This window comes from Elgaria multicarinata, chromosome 5, assembly GCF_023053635.1.
Source record: "Elgaria multicarinata webbii isolate HBS135686 ecotype San Diego chromosome 5, rElgMul1.1.pri, whole genome shotgun sequence".
NCBI lineage: Eukaryota > Metazoa > Chordata > Lepidosauria > Squamata > Anguidae > Elgaria > Elgaria multicarinata.
Window position 1 is genome coordinate 126,190,840 of NC_086175.1, and position 14,787 is coordinate 126,205,626.

The 14,787-nt window shown below is 44.0% G+C and overlaps 1 protein-coding gene across 1 annotated transcript in view; it reads left to right on the plus strand.

Annotated features, from left to right (window-relative positions):
* ME3 (malic enzyme 3) overlaps nt 1-14,787 on the plus strand; it is a 112,605-nt gene that overhangs the window by 40,919 nt on the left and 56,899 nt on the right. Inside the window, exons 3-4 of the mRNA XM_063127193.1 lie at nt 683-816; nt 2,252-2,401. Of these exons, the coding sequence (XP_062983263.1) occupies nt 683-816; nt 2,252-2,401 (284 nt within the window). The remainder of the gene's footprint in view (nt 1-682; nt 817-2,251; nt 2,402-14,787) is intronic.

Consider the following 14,787-nt stretch of genomic DNA (forward strand, 5'->3'; position numbering starts at 1 on the left):
AGCCGGTGGTTGAAGGAAGTTCATTCTAGAAACATATTGCCTGCCACACAGAGCACAGGCTCTGATAAGTACATTTCGGTGGCTTCGATGTGTTTAGATTGGCCCGCAGTTACCCTCAATCACCCGCTCAGTTTTTATAAGACTAAATTTATCTTCTTTCACATAAGAAACTCTAGTAACTTGGAAACTTATGGAGGAGAGCAGCTCACCAGGGTAAGCATAGGATCACACGGTTGGTTAGTTATAACAATTTTATTAAGGTAAGAACTAGAATATGATAAGCGCAGCGTATCACAGGAAGCCATAGGGATAATTATAAGTATACGACGGAGCTTGATTCTGTTTTCAGTGCAATAAATTTGTTATCGTAGCATGCTAGGTTTATAAATCAAATCATACCAGGTTGTAAATCTGCTCTGAAATAACAGCTATGAAACTCCCTGGTGGACAAATGGCCTGCAACTCTCAGCATAACTTATCTCACTGAGGTGTTACGAGGATACACAGAGTGAGGTGGTATTGGTGGGGGTAGAAGCATATATGTTGCCCCTAAGAAGCTACTCTTATTTGCAGCATATCTTAAAGAGAGTCCTCTGAAGTGGAAATCTAATTATGCATCTTTTTATTAAGAGAGCAGTTCTCTTGGATTACTTCAATGCCTCCTCCTCCTCTTCCTTCCTAGGGAATGGCCTTCACCCTTGAAGAGAGACTCCAGCTGGGAATTCACGGTCTGCTTCCTCCTTGCTTCTTGAGCCAAGACGTTCAAGTTCTCCGTGTCCTCAAAAGCTATGAGACCAAAGCCAATGATCTAGACAAGTAAGCAGACGTGAGCCTGAGAGTGTTTTAGTAGAGAGCCTGTGGCTAGAGCTAGACATTATGGAGCATGCGCAGAAGGAGAGTCTGCCCACCCCTGATCAACTCCATTGGCTACCTCTTGTGGCAGTGAAGAATCTTGCCATGCAAAGACATCATGCCATGCACTTGGCAGTGCTCAAAGGTTGCTTGCATAGCTGTTTCCAGTGCAGCCCCTTACTGCACTGTCACTGCCCGTAACTGTATTTTTGTTTCCATGGAATAGGGACCCCACTACCACCACATCCTCACTATTCCTTGGACAGTTTCTGGGCTCTCCTAAACGAGCAATTTATTGCATGCTCGTGATTGGCCATTCACAGACTTTTGTGGGTCCATTACACGATGTCATCAACAACCAGGGCGTCTGGTTTATAAAGGGCACGGAAGCCCCGCTCACTACAAATCTTAGGGTGCAATTCTATACTACAGCATAGTTATCTGGAAGGGAACCCCATTGAACTCAGTAGGGCTTTCTTCTGAGTAGAAATGTATAGGATTGTTCTGTATAGTGCCTATGATATTTCAACAGGTGTGGATTGCATACTTTGGAGTATTATGTTGCAATCATAAGAGCTAGAAACTTGCTTTAAAAGGAAAAAAAGGAAAAAGAAAAGAAAGCTTAGATTTGTAGAAAGATGAGTTCTGCGGCCTTCCTGTACTTCTGTGAAATTGCAGCATATACAGAGTACATCAGACGAGCATTTTGTCACACCATCGTTACTGGCCACTCATGGTTTTTCGTGGGTCCTTTTGACGATGCCATCTGCCTCCTTCACGTCTCCCGTTCCTTCTACTCTGTTTTCCGCGACACAGTAAGAGCCGGTAAATCCAATTATTATAATTTTTGAGGCAAAACTTGCCACCATTTCCTGCTGTGTGCAGGGAATAAAAACACCCACTGAATGGGCCATGTGGTCATTGCTGCTTCCTCTTTCTTCCTCGGAAGCTCCTTGTACCTATTGTGGGACAGAAAAGCGATGGTAAGGAAACACAACTACCCTCCGTCTGATGACGCTCTTACTCAATCCTCTCAATAACAACTTTGAGCAGCGCTGGCTAAAGCGTTTTGCAATCTTACAGAGGACTAGCCAAATTGCCTATTCAGAACCAGTTAGGTGTAGTCATTTGAGTGTTGGACTGGGACTCGGAAGACCTGGGTTCTACTCCCCACCTGGTCTGGAAGCTCACTGGATGACTTTGGGGCCTGTCACTGACTCTTAACCTAACCTACTTCACAGGGCTATCATGAGGATAAAATGGAAAGGAGGTGGAGGGTTATGTGTTCTGCCTTGGACTACTTGAAGGAATGGTGGGGTATGAATGTAACGAATAAATAAATAGCAAATACTATAACACCTCTAATCTCCTCTCACTTTTCTTCCACCCCGTTCCCCAGATACATTATCCTCATGACGCTGCAAGACCGAAATGAGAAGCTGTTCTACCGTGTCCTCACGTCGGACATAGAAAGATTCATGCCAATAGTTTACACCCCAACGGTGGGTTTGGCCTGCCAGCAGTACGGCCTAGCGTTCAGAAGGCCACGGTGAGTAGATAGAACTATTTTTATCTTCCTTACACTGTCATTCTGCCTCCCCACACCCTGCCCTGCCCCACCCTTAATTGCAAACGAACGTTTGCTTTGTAATTGGGACACAAATTTCTGTGGGTGGTCTCCAAGAAAAGGGGGATTCTTGCTCAAGTGAAGCAGCTATCAAGCAGTGAGTGTGTGGGTCCATTTAATGACAAACTGGGGAAAATTCTCGCTCTCCTCCCCTCAAGAGCAAAACAAAAGTAGTTTTGTTCAAGAACAGTACAGCACAGTACAATCTGGCTACACTTAACCGCAAAATGTCACGATAAATTCTTCTTTTAACTCTCTTCTGTCAGCTCCATAAGGTTTAGAATTCTTATTGCCTTGCTGAGCAACCCTTGGAGGTGATAGCAGTTGTCATCTTCTCCCTCTCTCTCTCTCTCTCTCTGTTTCGTCCTAAAATGCCTTTTGCAGAGTCATTGTCCCACAGGTTAACCTTTTTCCTCCCAATCTTTTACATGGGACTTGCCAACACCTGGGTGGCAAACAGACTTGGTGAGATTTAGGAAGACACAAGACAGAGCAAGGCAAAAGAAAAGCACAAGCAGGTTTAGGACAGCTAAGGAGCGCTAAGCTGGAACTGATAAGCAGTCTGCCAGCAGCCTCTTCCTGCTTCTTTTAATAGGGGCCGGAGCCAAAGAAAGCAGGAACCGTCTGGCGGCCTCCGAAGCAAGTATTTGAGTCACAGCCGGGATGACGAGCAATTTATAGCAAATTCTACAATAAAACGCATTTTCTTTCAGGAAAACAAATATCTTTCTGCATCACTTTTAATAGTGCAGCAAATTAAAAAAAAAAACATGCTTACTTTACATTACTTATTTTTAGAGCGGCATCAGACAAGCATTTTATTACACACTCATTATTGGCCACTCACAGTTTTTCGTGGGTCCTTTTGACAATGATGTCCACCTCCCACATGTCTCCCTCTCTTTCTGGTCTTTCCCCAACAACATAAGACCCTGGTAAATCCAATTATTAATTTTTGAAGCAAGACATGCCGCCATTTCCTGCTGTGCACAGGACAGCGTGATAAAAACACCCACTGAATGGGCCACGTGGTCATTGTTTAGTTCCTCTTTCTTCCCCGTGTGAAGGAAGAGGAAGTATTGCGGGACAGAAGCGGGGGCGAAGTGACACTAATGAAATGTGATTTCCCCCCTCCCTATCTGATGACACTCAGATTATATCCTTCTTCTAAGAAGCTCAAGGGGGCAAATATGAGGGGTGTGTGGATGATATCCCCCCCCCATATTCACTGAATACATGAGTGGGTGCTGGGACCACCCCTGCTAACCTCACCCCCCTACTACTGATCCTCTCACTGGCCAAGCCCCTCTGGTGGGTATGCATTCACCATTAATGAGAAAGGGTCCTTGTGATGTTTTACTGCATGTAGCTATGTTGTTAGGTGTAATATGAAAGTTTATTAAGGTTTGCAGAGTTTAAAGAAGGTACTCGCTGTGTGAAGCCATAGAGGGGGGAGTGAGTGCTGGATGGAAGGAGAGTGCTGATTGGATGTTTGTGTGGAACGTCTGGATTGGCTGTGAGAAGGGGAGGAGTCGGAGGGCTGTGTGATATATATATGCTGCTGCTGAAGAGAGGAATGAGATGAGACAGTAGATGAGATGAGATGAGATAGATGAGATAGTATAGTATATTATTAGATTGTAAGCCTATGCGGCAGGGCCTTGCTTTTTACTGTTTTACTCTGTACAGCACCATGTACATGGATGGTGCTATATAAATAAATAATAATAATAATAATGAGAGAGAGGTTTGGAATAGAGATAGGAAGGGTCTGTGCGCTTTGTTGTTTTGGTGGATTAGAGTGCAGGAGAGAGAATAGTGTGGTTTAGAAGGCTGGAGTACTTATTAAGTTACATTGTGAAACATTGAAGAGAAATTACCATCTGAAACCATTACACATTGTACTTTGAAACCATACACTTGTGAACTGAGAGAAACCATTAAGCGTTTGAACCTGCATGTATTAAATTATTAAATTACATTATTATTATTATTATTATTATTTATTACATTTCTATACCGCCCAATAGCCGGAGCTCTCTGGGCGGTTCACATTCATTTACACCTGGTGTGGTCATTGGAGTATCTGGGGAAGGGTACAGGTCGATCATTGGTGGCAGCAGAAGGGAGAAGTTTGGGGCAAGGGTGCGGATCTGTATAGCTTTGGGGCCTAAGCAGCCACAGGGACGGCTTTAGCATCTCAAACCCCTGACGAAGGCCCTGAGCTGGGTCCTTTGGATTCTAGAACATAGAAGAGTGATCCAGAGTAAACCTAGTGAAGGGTGGGCGTCACAGTCCTATGCACAAACAGCTCTTCCATTCAAATAGGAACCTTTGGCCAATCAGGTTCCCTGATACAAGGAAGACCCCTATGTATGTAGGGGCCCTTTCTCATTAATGCTGAACTCTAGCTGCTAGGGGACGTAGGCATGTTGGCATTTGCACAGTGGACATAGTCTTGTCCCTCCCCAACATGTTGTGTGAGTGGGAGAGATATCTACATACTTAGAGGTCCATCACACCTACCCATTTTTCATCGAATTATCCCACTTCGTTCCTTTAGCGTATGAAAACTGTTGTTGTTGTTGTTGTTGTTGTTGTTGTCAGGGGCTGGGATCACACCAGATAGAAAAATGTGTCAAGCTCATCCTGAGTCAGTTCCTGGAGTGCCCACAGCAGCCGCCCTCTCGCGTCCATGGTGGCTGCTCACCTCTTCAGACAAGGGTCCAGGCGGCAGCAGCAGCAGCTCTTGCAGGCTGCCTGAGGAGAGTCAGAGCCGCCAGCTAAACTTCCAACCCGCCGCTGCCAGAGCCGCTCAGACTGACTGAACCAAGAGACAGCAGGAGCGGCTGCAGGAGGAGCGCGCGCACTCGCGGTCTTACCCCCTCTTCTCTCTTAGCTTACCCCCTCTTCTCTCATTGCCTGGCGTTCACGAGGAGAGGGAGGGAATTGCACTCTGCCCATTCCAGAGGCATCCCATGCAGAGTGTGCCACCTCTCCTCTGCAATTTGCTTGCCGCAAGGTGGCCATTTCGCGAGAGGCGGGTTCATGAGCCGCAGAGGCGGAGCACTCTGCCGCCAAGGGGCCGAGGCTTACAGCGTCTGCTCCTTGTTATGAAGTTCACGCCCCCAGTGGCAGTTCAGAGTCCCAGAAGAACCGGACTTTCCGCAGTTCTTCTGGAGGCGCTTTTTTGGCGGGGAAAAGCGCAATCAGGGCAGGACATGGGCGATGTCATCTGTGTCCTTCGTGGCGATAGCAGACTATAAAGTGGCCGTGATGGGAGTCTTTTGCATGGATTGCGCCGTGATAGCAGGTTATATAGTAGGTGTGATGAATCTCTTCGTCATTGGCACACCCTGCAAGGTAGGTTAGGCAGAGCGTGATTGGCCCAAAGTCTCCCTGTTAACCAGGAATGGGCAACTTTGGAGGTTTGTGGGGGCTACATTGCCCCCTTGATTTCTCAGAAGGGAGCGCGAGCCACCACCAGAAGCAGCCATGTTGGTGGGAGTGTCTGTGGTGCCAGAATGCCACTGATTCTGCTAGGAAGCAAGACACGTGCTCTGTGCAGTGAGTTTAAGCAGCACTGGTATGGTCCCACGGACTCTATGCTGCCCGCCACTGTGACTGAATGGGATTCAGACCTGAGCCTGCCTGCCTAAGTCCAGTGCTTTAGCTAGTATATTACCTAAGCTCAGTATATTTAGAGCTCTGAACACTTTAATGCCTATAGATTAAAGTATGACAGGTGAGAAGTCTAGAAAAGATGCTGGCTTTCAAAACAAACAAAACCCCTCAATTATTTTGTGCCTGCCTGCTTCAGACATATCAGACATGTTACTCATTTGTGGCACAACAGGAAGGGAAAAAAGGACCAAAGTTTCTTCCAAGTTACTCAGATTCTGTGCCTTCAACCCTTATAGGCCATGGACAAGTAATGTGCATAATTATTTATATGCTTGAAAAAAACCCTTTTTTTATAGGGAACAAAAGCATTGTTCAATTTTCTGGTGATATATTTAACTTAATTACTAAACTCATTGAGTGGTTTGAGTATTGGAGGACTTCAAAATGCCAAGATGACCTTTGAATAATGGAATCTGCATTTTAAAATAAACTTTTTGTTTATCGTAGCCATAACCCATAACAACTAAAATTCCATTTGTATGATGTATAGAAAAGATAAATACTAATAAAGTAGGTTTTTACTAAGCTTGTTATTTTCCCTCCTAATTATCCTTTTTGTGTGTGTGTAAGAGTTGAGTGCATCATCATAATCACATTGGACAGATTATTTATTCTTTGCACTTTGCCCTTAAAAGTTCTCATTAGACTTTTAAGTGCAAAATAATAATAGAAATCAACTGGAGAGAGAGTTATTTCAGATCCTAATTTTTATTTTAATCTGCCTTATCTTTGTGTTCTTTAGAAATAGCTCAGAAATGCGGGTGGTGGGATTAAGGAAAAATAGCCTTCAAATATCATAGCGTTGAGGTATCCAGAGTGGAATAAAGGTGGGTGTAAAGAAGCTACTTAACCTTTTCTGCTCTTATAGTTTTTCAGCTCAAACTCAACCACCTGAAGCTTTTTTTTCCCCATTTGCAGTGGGGAGGATACAGAAAATACAAGAAAACTACATCTTTCCACCCGCTCCCTATGGGTGGAAAAGCAAATTAGAGGGCAGCCCCATGGTCCCGGGAGAGCAACCCAACCCAGGGACCATAAGATTCTTTGGAGTTCCTGTCCTATTGTCCCCTTGGAAAGAACCGCGACACCTACATTATGAGGTCAGAAAAGCAGCCTCAGAGAGGTCAAAAAGGGGGCCTGCCAGTGGGCAGGGAGGGGAGGAGAGGCCAGGATACAAGGAATCCTATTGCCTCTCCAGCCCTAGTCTTTCCTTTGCCAGTGCAACTTCTCTTCAGAGGTCTGTCTAGAGAGAAAAAAAGCAAAAAAACAGAAGATGGAGATGAAGAAATCACCTCTGTCACTCCTCCAGCCCTGACTGCAGCAGGGCAGTAGATATTATTATTATTATTATTATTATTATTATTATTATTATTATTATTATTATTATTATTTACATTTATATACCGCCCCATAGAGCCTCATGTGGTGCAGAGTTTTAAGTGGCAGTTACTGCAGCTGAAACTCTCCCCACGGCCTGAGTTCCATCCCAGCGGAAGCTGGTTCTCAGGCAGCTGGCTCAGGTCGACTCAGCCTTCCATCCTTCCGAGGTTGGTAAAATGAGCACCCAGCTAGCTGGGGGAAAGGTAACTGCGACTGGGGAAGGCAATGGCAAACCACCCCGCTACAAAGTCTGCCAAGAAAACGTCAGCGAAAGCAGGCGTCCCTCTAGGAGTCAGCAATGACTCAAGTGCTTGCATGAGAGGTTCTTTTCCTTTCCTACCACCCCATAGCCGAAGCTGTCTGGGCAGTTTACAAATGTTAAAAACAGTGAACATTTAAAACAAGTATACAAAATTTAAAACCATAAAAAGCATAAAATACAAACAAAGGCCTTAGCTAGACCTACCTGTTATCCCGCGACAGAGGAGGGAAGATTTCATGTTGTGTTTAATGCAAGATCCCTCCTCTGTTTACACGCTACGCACGACGACCTCAGGAGAGGCATTGCGCCCGCCATTTTTTTTATTTTTTAAAGGACCAGCAGCGCACAAACACTCGTGCGCAAAAGGTAAGTTTTTAAAAAAATTAAATTACTTTCCCCGCTCCCCCCACCCTACCCCGGATGGGCACAGCGCTCCTGAGGAGCGCTGCGCTCCGTGCGTGACTCCTTGCGAGGAATTGCACAGAGCCGGGTCAACCCGCAGCATCTGCCCACACATTCCGCAGTCTCGGGCTCAGCCCAGGACCGCAGAAAAACCAGGGCCAAACACAAGGGCGAGATCCCGGGGCAAGGGAGGGATCATCCCTCCCTGATCCCGGGATTCCCTGTGCGTCATGTGGACACACAGGGACGATCCCAGGGTTTGCCCCGAGATAAAGCTCCGTCTAGCTATGGCCAAAAACAGACGATATCCGTTTAAAAGAACTATTCTGGGGTCAGTTAAAGAAATCAGCATATGCTATTCAATGCTGTTAAATGCCTGGGAGAAGAGAAAAGTCCTGACCTGGCACCGAAAAGATAACAATGTTGGCTCCAGGCGAGCCTCGGATACGCAGAAGCCTCCAAGTTTTTAGGTTTTCGTCTTGCAAGAGTGCAAGATTGCACCCTTAAGGGACAGGGGGGCTGTATCTGTATGACGCTGCATTTTAGCCGTTTCCCTCAAAAGCGATAAATTTAGACGGCAGGAGGGAGCATGGGTTGTCCAGCCAAACCCTCAATACTGCCAGCCGTTTGTCCCCTGCCTACTTGCATCCCTCCAGCAGCACCCATTGGTTCAACCTGAACTGAGGCCACCACTGAGAGATGGAGGAACAATGTGACAACCTCGGAGGAACTTAGCTAGACCTAAGGATTATCCCAGGCAAATGGAGGGGTCATCCCTGCCTGCTCCCGGGATCCCCTGTGTGTCATTTAGATGCACAGGGATGATCCCGGGACGATCCTAGGATATAGGCCTGGTCTAGCTATGGCCTAAGAAAATCACGCAAAAGTGCAGTTTTGGGGGTAGAAGCAATGCAGTGCCGCTGTGCAGTCACGGCAGGGTGAGTAGGCCGTATAGAAACCCCCAGGGATGTGCTGCTGAAAACACCTGGAGGTGGGAGGGTTAAGTAGCCTCCCATCACCTGCCCTCCTTGTGCTCAGAGGCATCTTTTGCTCAGGGCTGCTCTGACAAACTTCCAGAGGGAAAGAACCACAGAACAATACACACCATGCAGTTTGAGCCAGGGATTCTCTCCGGGCTCATCTATACCAAGCAGATATTCCACTATGAAAGTGGTATGAAAGCAGTATATAAAAGGCAGGAGCCACTCTACTGCTTTATAGTGGCGTTGAAGTGCACTGACAACTGTTGGGGCCCATTGACACATAACATATACCACTTTCATACCACTTTCACAGTGTTATATCCTGCTTGGTGTAGTTGTGTCATGGGCCCCAACAGTTGTCAGTGCACTTCATTATCACTATAAGGCAGTAGTGTAGATCCTGCAGTGCATTTTAATATCGCTATAAAGCACTAGTGTGGCTGCTGCCTTTTATATACCGCTTTCATAGTGGAATATTCTGCTTGGTGTAGATGAACCCTCCATTTGCCTGACTCGGACCAAGAACCGTTCAGTTCTTCCCCTCTCCAGAAGAGATTCCACCTGTGACTCTTCTGCCCAGTTATTATGAATGTACATAAACCAACCTTCTCCAATGTGGCACCTTGCAGTTCTGTAGGACTACAACACACATCAACCACACAGCCCAGCCAGCCAACAGGGCTAATGGCTGTTCTGGCTGAGAGTTATGGGAGTTTGGAGGTGACTGATCTAAACTCAGGGCTCCTCTAAATGACTGATTTATTGCATGTTGGTGGTTGGCTACTCGCAAAGGTTTTCGGGTCAATTACATGACATCGTCAATAAGTAGGACATCTGCAGAATCCTCTGGAAATCCCGGAATGAAAAGACCCACTTTTAAAATGGTAACAGCTAGGAAACAACAGGGTCTTCCATTATCAGATGGCGTTGTCTCAATAGAACTGAACAAAGGGGAAGTATTTAATTCAAAGCATGCAATCGCCCCTCTCCTCTCATGTACTGCATCCCATAACAATCGTGCCGAAGAACCAGGAAGCACAAAAGCCCTGGACAAACAATGCAATTTCCTTTAATGTAGAAATGCTCTCAGTTCATGAGCTTGTTTTCTTCTTCCTTTGCTCGTTTTCGTTTCTCTTGGATTGTAATTGACCCCAAATGTTTGCAATGTCTGTGCAGAGGCAAATTAGAATTCCAAACAAATCCATATGCATTTCAAGTGAGTCTGCTCTTCATCAAAATGTATTATTAAAGATGTATTATAAAAATATGAAAGGACATTTTATATCCAAAATGTTGAAGCTGTTCATGTATGTTTTCACAGAATCATTGGGAGTAGTTATTCATCTGATCATATAAAATGAAGCCTGAGAAATGTTCCTGTACACATTTCAGCTGTCAGAAAATAAAAATAGACTATAACGTCATTTTATTCAAATGATTGAAATGTCTATGGGAAATACCTTCATTTCATATAAACATATATGAAAAAGTTTCTTTCAACAAACAAAAAACCTGCGGTTTACAAAACAACGTTTAAGCTCTACAGCTTTCAACCAAGCACCAAAAAGCAGGGAAATTGGGAGTTAAGGCTCACAAGCCTTAATGCCACATGGAATCATAGAATAATAGAGTTGGAAGGGGCCTATAAGGCCATCGAGTCCAACCCCCTGCTCAATGCAGGAATCCACCCTAAAGCATACTTGACAGATGGTTGTCCAGCTGCCTCTTGAAGGCCTCTAGTGTGGGAGAGCCCACAACCTCCCTAGGTAACTTGTTCCATTGTTATACTGCTCTAACAATCAGGAAGTTTTTCCTGATGTCCAGCCGTAATCTGGCTTCCTTTAACTTGAGCCCGTTATTCTGTGTCCTGCACTCTGGGAGAATCGAGAAGAGATCCTGCCCCCCCTCTGTGTGACAACCTTTTAAGTATTTGAAGAGTGCTATCATGTCTCCCCTCAATCTTCTCTTCTCCAGGCTAAACATGACCAGTTCTTTCAGTCTCTCTTCATAGGGCTTTGTTTCCAGACCCCTGATCATCCTGGTTGCCCTCCTCTGAACACGCTCCAGCTTGTCTGCGTCCTTCTTGAATTGTGGAGCCCAGAACTGGACATCCTCCCTAAGGAGGCAGAAAGTGCCAGTGAAATTTTCATTCTCCCAAAGCAGATCAACCATGAGGACAGGATGAAGAATATGTTAAGCAGAGGTGACTGTGGGGTTGTGGAAAACTGATGATGAACAACATAGGGCCACCTACTTCTCTTTTTTGTTTAGTTTTGTTTAGAGCAGCCCTTCTCCAACCTGGTGCCTTCCAAAGGTGTTGGACTACAACTCCCATCATTGCAAGTCAGTATGTCCTATCAGTCCTCCCACTTGTATCTCATCATCCCTTGCTGCCAAAAATATAGTTCTGCTGGCTCAAGTGGAGCAGTATTCACCACTGACTGCTCTTGCCTAGCAACACTATAGCCAATGAAAATAACCAACAGTGCCTTCCATCTGACATGATAACGGTGGTTTAAATAACCCACCGTGGATTATTTAACCCATCATGGGTTATCGTCCAAACCCTATCAATGAGTAACTATTGAAGACAGGACCTTTTCAGCTGTGGTGCCCCAACCATAGAACAGCTGTCCCAAAGAGGCGCTTTTTGTGCTCATGTTGTTCACTTTTTGGTTCGTGTAAATATATTTATGATAACTTTCATATGTAGTTCCCTCTGTTTGTCTAACTCTTGCTTTGTGATGGTCTGATGACTGGATACAAACAAGCACATTTCCTCTGATCACATTCAGATGCCCAGCTAAAACCCATTTAATTCTTTTGCGGTTGATCTTGCTGGGAGATTTCATGCTTTTATTGCTTTGGTTTTACTGTTCTTTTTATTGTGTGATGTTTTGTCATATGATGTTTGGATTGTTTTATGGTTAGTTTTATGGGTTTTATACTGTTAATGTAAGCAACATTGAACTATAAATTGGAAAAACATGGAGTGACTGTATTAAAGGAATCAGTAGACTTGTCCTCTTGGCATATTTTATTAGATTGAGAGACATTCTGATAGGGACCTATCTATTTTATTCTTAGTACACTGCTTAGTAGAATTTTAAGTGAAGTATCAGTAATAAGTAATCTTAACACCTGCATTGTGTAAAAGACAAAAGTATAACCAGCTCTGTATCTTAACTTTGCAGTTAAGGACTCCGAAGTTTTCCATCTTATAATCTGCTTTGACTGTGAAGTACTCCCATGCATCCTGCTTTAATTGTGCTTCTTAGCCAAAAGAACCGTCCTATTTTACTACCTCTTTAGGAGCGAATCTTTTGTTGTTCTCCGAGCGGCCACTGGGGGTGCAGGAGGATTATTTTATATGTTTAAAGTACAAATTAAACAAATGCTTACATCTGCATAAGTTTTAGAGATAAAGACATCAAAATTGGCACAGTAATAGATATTAAGGAGACCTTTAAGCATACCAAATTTGAAATGGATTGGGTCATCCGTTGATTTTTTAATGATTTTTTTACATTCACCCCTTAAACCTTTTTCCTGGTATGCAAAGGATTTTAGGAGCGCTGCCACCCTGGGTTATGCGTAAAAGGAAAAACTGGCTGTATAAAGACCCCCATTTAAATCCTGAAAAGGAAGTAGTGGTAAATTGCGGGAGGAAAGATGCCGTTAGAAGTATTCTTCCTGATTCCCATAAAACAAAACGGTGCTATTCTTCCCACTGCCGCCGCCACCACTTAAAAAAAAAAGTGCTTGATTTCCGAAAGAGCCTTTCTCTTTCGGAAATCAAACGAGAAATTGGCCTTAATTCCATCCTGGAGTTTGTGTGCGAGGAGCCAAGCTCTAATGTCTCAAATTACTGTTGTTTTCCTTCCTCACAGCCCTTCTTTGTAAAAGTTCAGTAAATAGTTGCTAAATTTCAGTTCCAACTGTTTTTGAAGTTGCATTCCCAAAACATCTTTTTTAAATTATCAGTTTTTCTCCTCCTGAACACCCCCCTGGAAACTTCCTTTTTTACCACCATTAAAAGTGACAATTTTCACATGAGAAATCATGTTCTTTGTTTATAGTAAACATTTTCCCCTTCTTTGGAAATGTTTTGTCCAGTCAGACTGGGTGGGTGAACGTGCATTCTCAGATCTCTGTTTCCTGAAGTTCACAAATTGGGAGCCACGTTTGGGAAGATTTTGTTCCTTCCCCTCAGACCCTCTGCTTCCTCAAGAAAATCCCCTTTCCCGTAGTGATTTTTTATTTATTTATCACATTCTGTATCCCATCCTTCTGCTAAGGAGCACAGAGTGGTATGCGTGGTTCCCAAAACGATTCATTTCTTCTTGTGTGGTAGCTTAGGCTGAGACAGAGATATAACATAATACTGAGTTCCGCACTGCAATTAAGCAAAACCATAATGTAACCTAGAAAGTTAAACAGAAAAAAACCAGCCCTATATTTCAATGATGTAAATCCCTGGCTAGCAACTAATTCTTAACAGAGTCCATATTGTGAATGGAGCAAGCAAGGGCCGGCATCATTGGCTCACTCCCATATGATTGTGGAAAAAGAGGGGGAAAGCACCACAAAAAGGCTATGATAAAAAAAAAAAAGGAGACTAGCTCTGGTGCTATGAAATGTCAAAAGAGGTTTCTTTATTTTTCTTAACCGAAATGCAAAAAATGTTCCAAAAACTTTCAACCAAACTTGTACAACGCTCAACGTTTCGGATCTGGAGGTCCTTCGTCAGGAGCTGTACAACGAAATGAATCACTTTTTGAAGTAATGATTAATTTGAAACCTTTCAGGTATTTTTTACAAGACCGCAGTCATGTTCGTTCTGTCTCCGTCGGCAGAACTGAATTTCCGATGATGGTCTTCTTATCAATCATGTTTGTATAGAAATTGAAAACATTCCATTGAGATTCGTCTGTATTTACATGGGGCGTGGAGAAGAAAAACACTAGAAACCTAATCAGGATCTGCCACTACTTTGGAAGTTGTTACCTAATGGCAGCACTGACTGTTTTACCAAATCTCTGAGGACAAATATTTTTCCCCGAGTTGAATAATGTGAAGGGGATTTGGGAGGTGGTAGTGTGGACTTTGGCAGGAATTCTTCAGCTTCTTGAGAGAAATAACTGTTTCGGTGGCTGGACGTATACAGAAAACAGATGTATCTAGAGAAAGGAAGCTATTTTATGAGGGGAAACGAAAAGGAATTTTGGCTCCCTTGTCCCTAAACATAAAACCACAGTAAATACATAAAAAATGCCCCCTATCTTAGTAGCCTTTTATTCCTGCAACAATTCTCTTTCAACCCACCTAGAATGTCTTGCCAATGAAGAACATTGGTAGTTGCAGAACTCTATTTTCCCTCTGTGCTTGAAATCACCTTAATGAATGTATGTGATAACAACCAGCCCTGAAAAGAAAATTACACATACAAACAAGGATCCCTCTGTAAAATTGCAGCACAGATGTACATAAGAAGAGCCATGCTGGACCAGACCAGTGGTCTATCTAGTCCAGCACTCTGTTCCCACAGTGGCCAACCAGCTGTCTATCAGGAAGCCACAAGCACAACACGAGTGCAA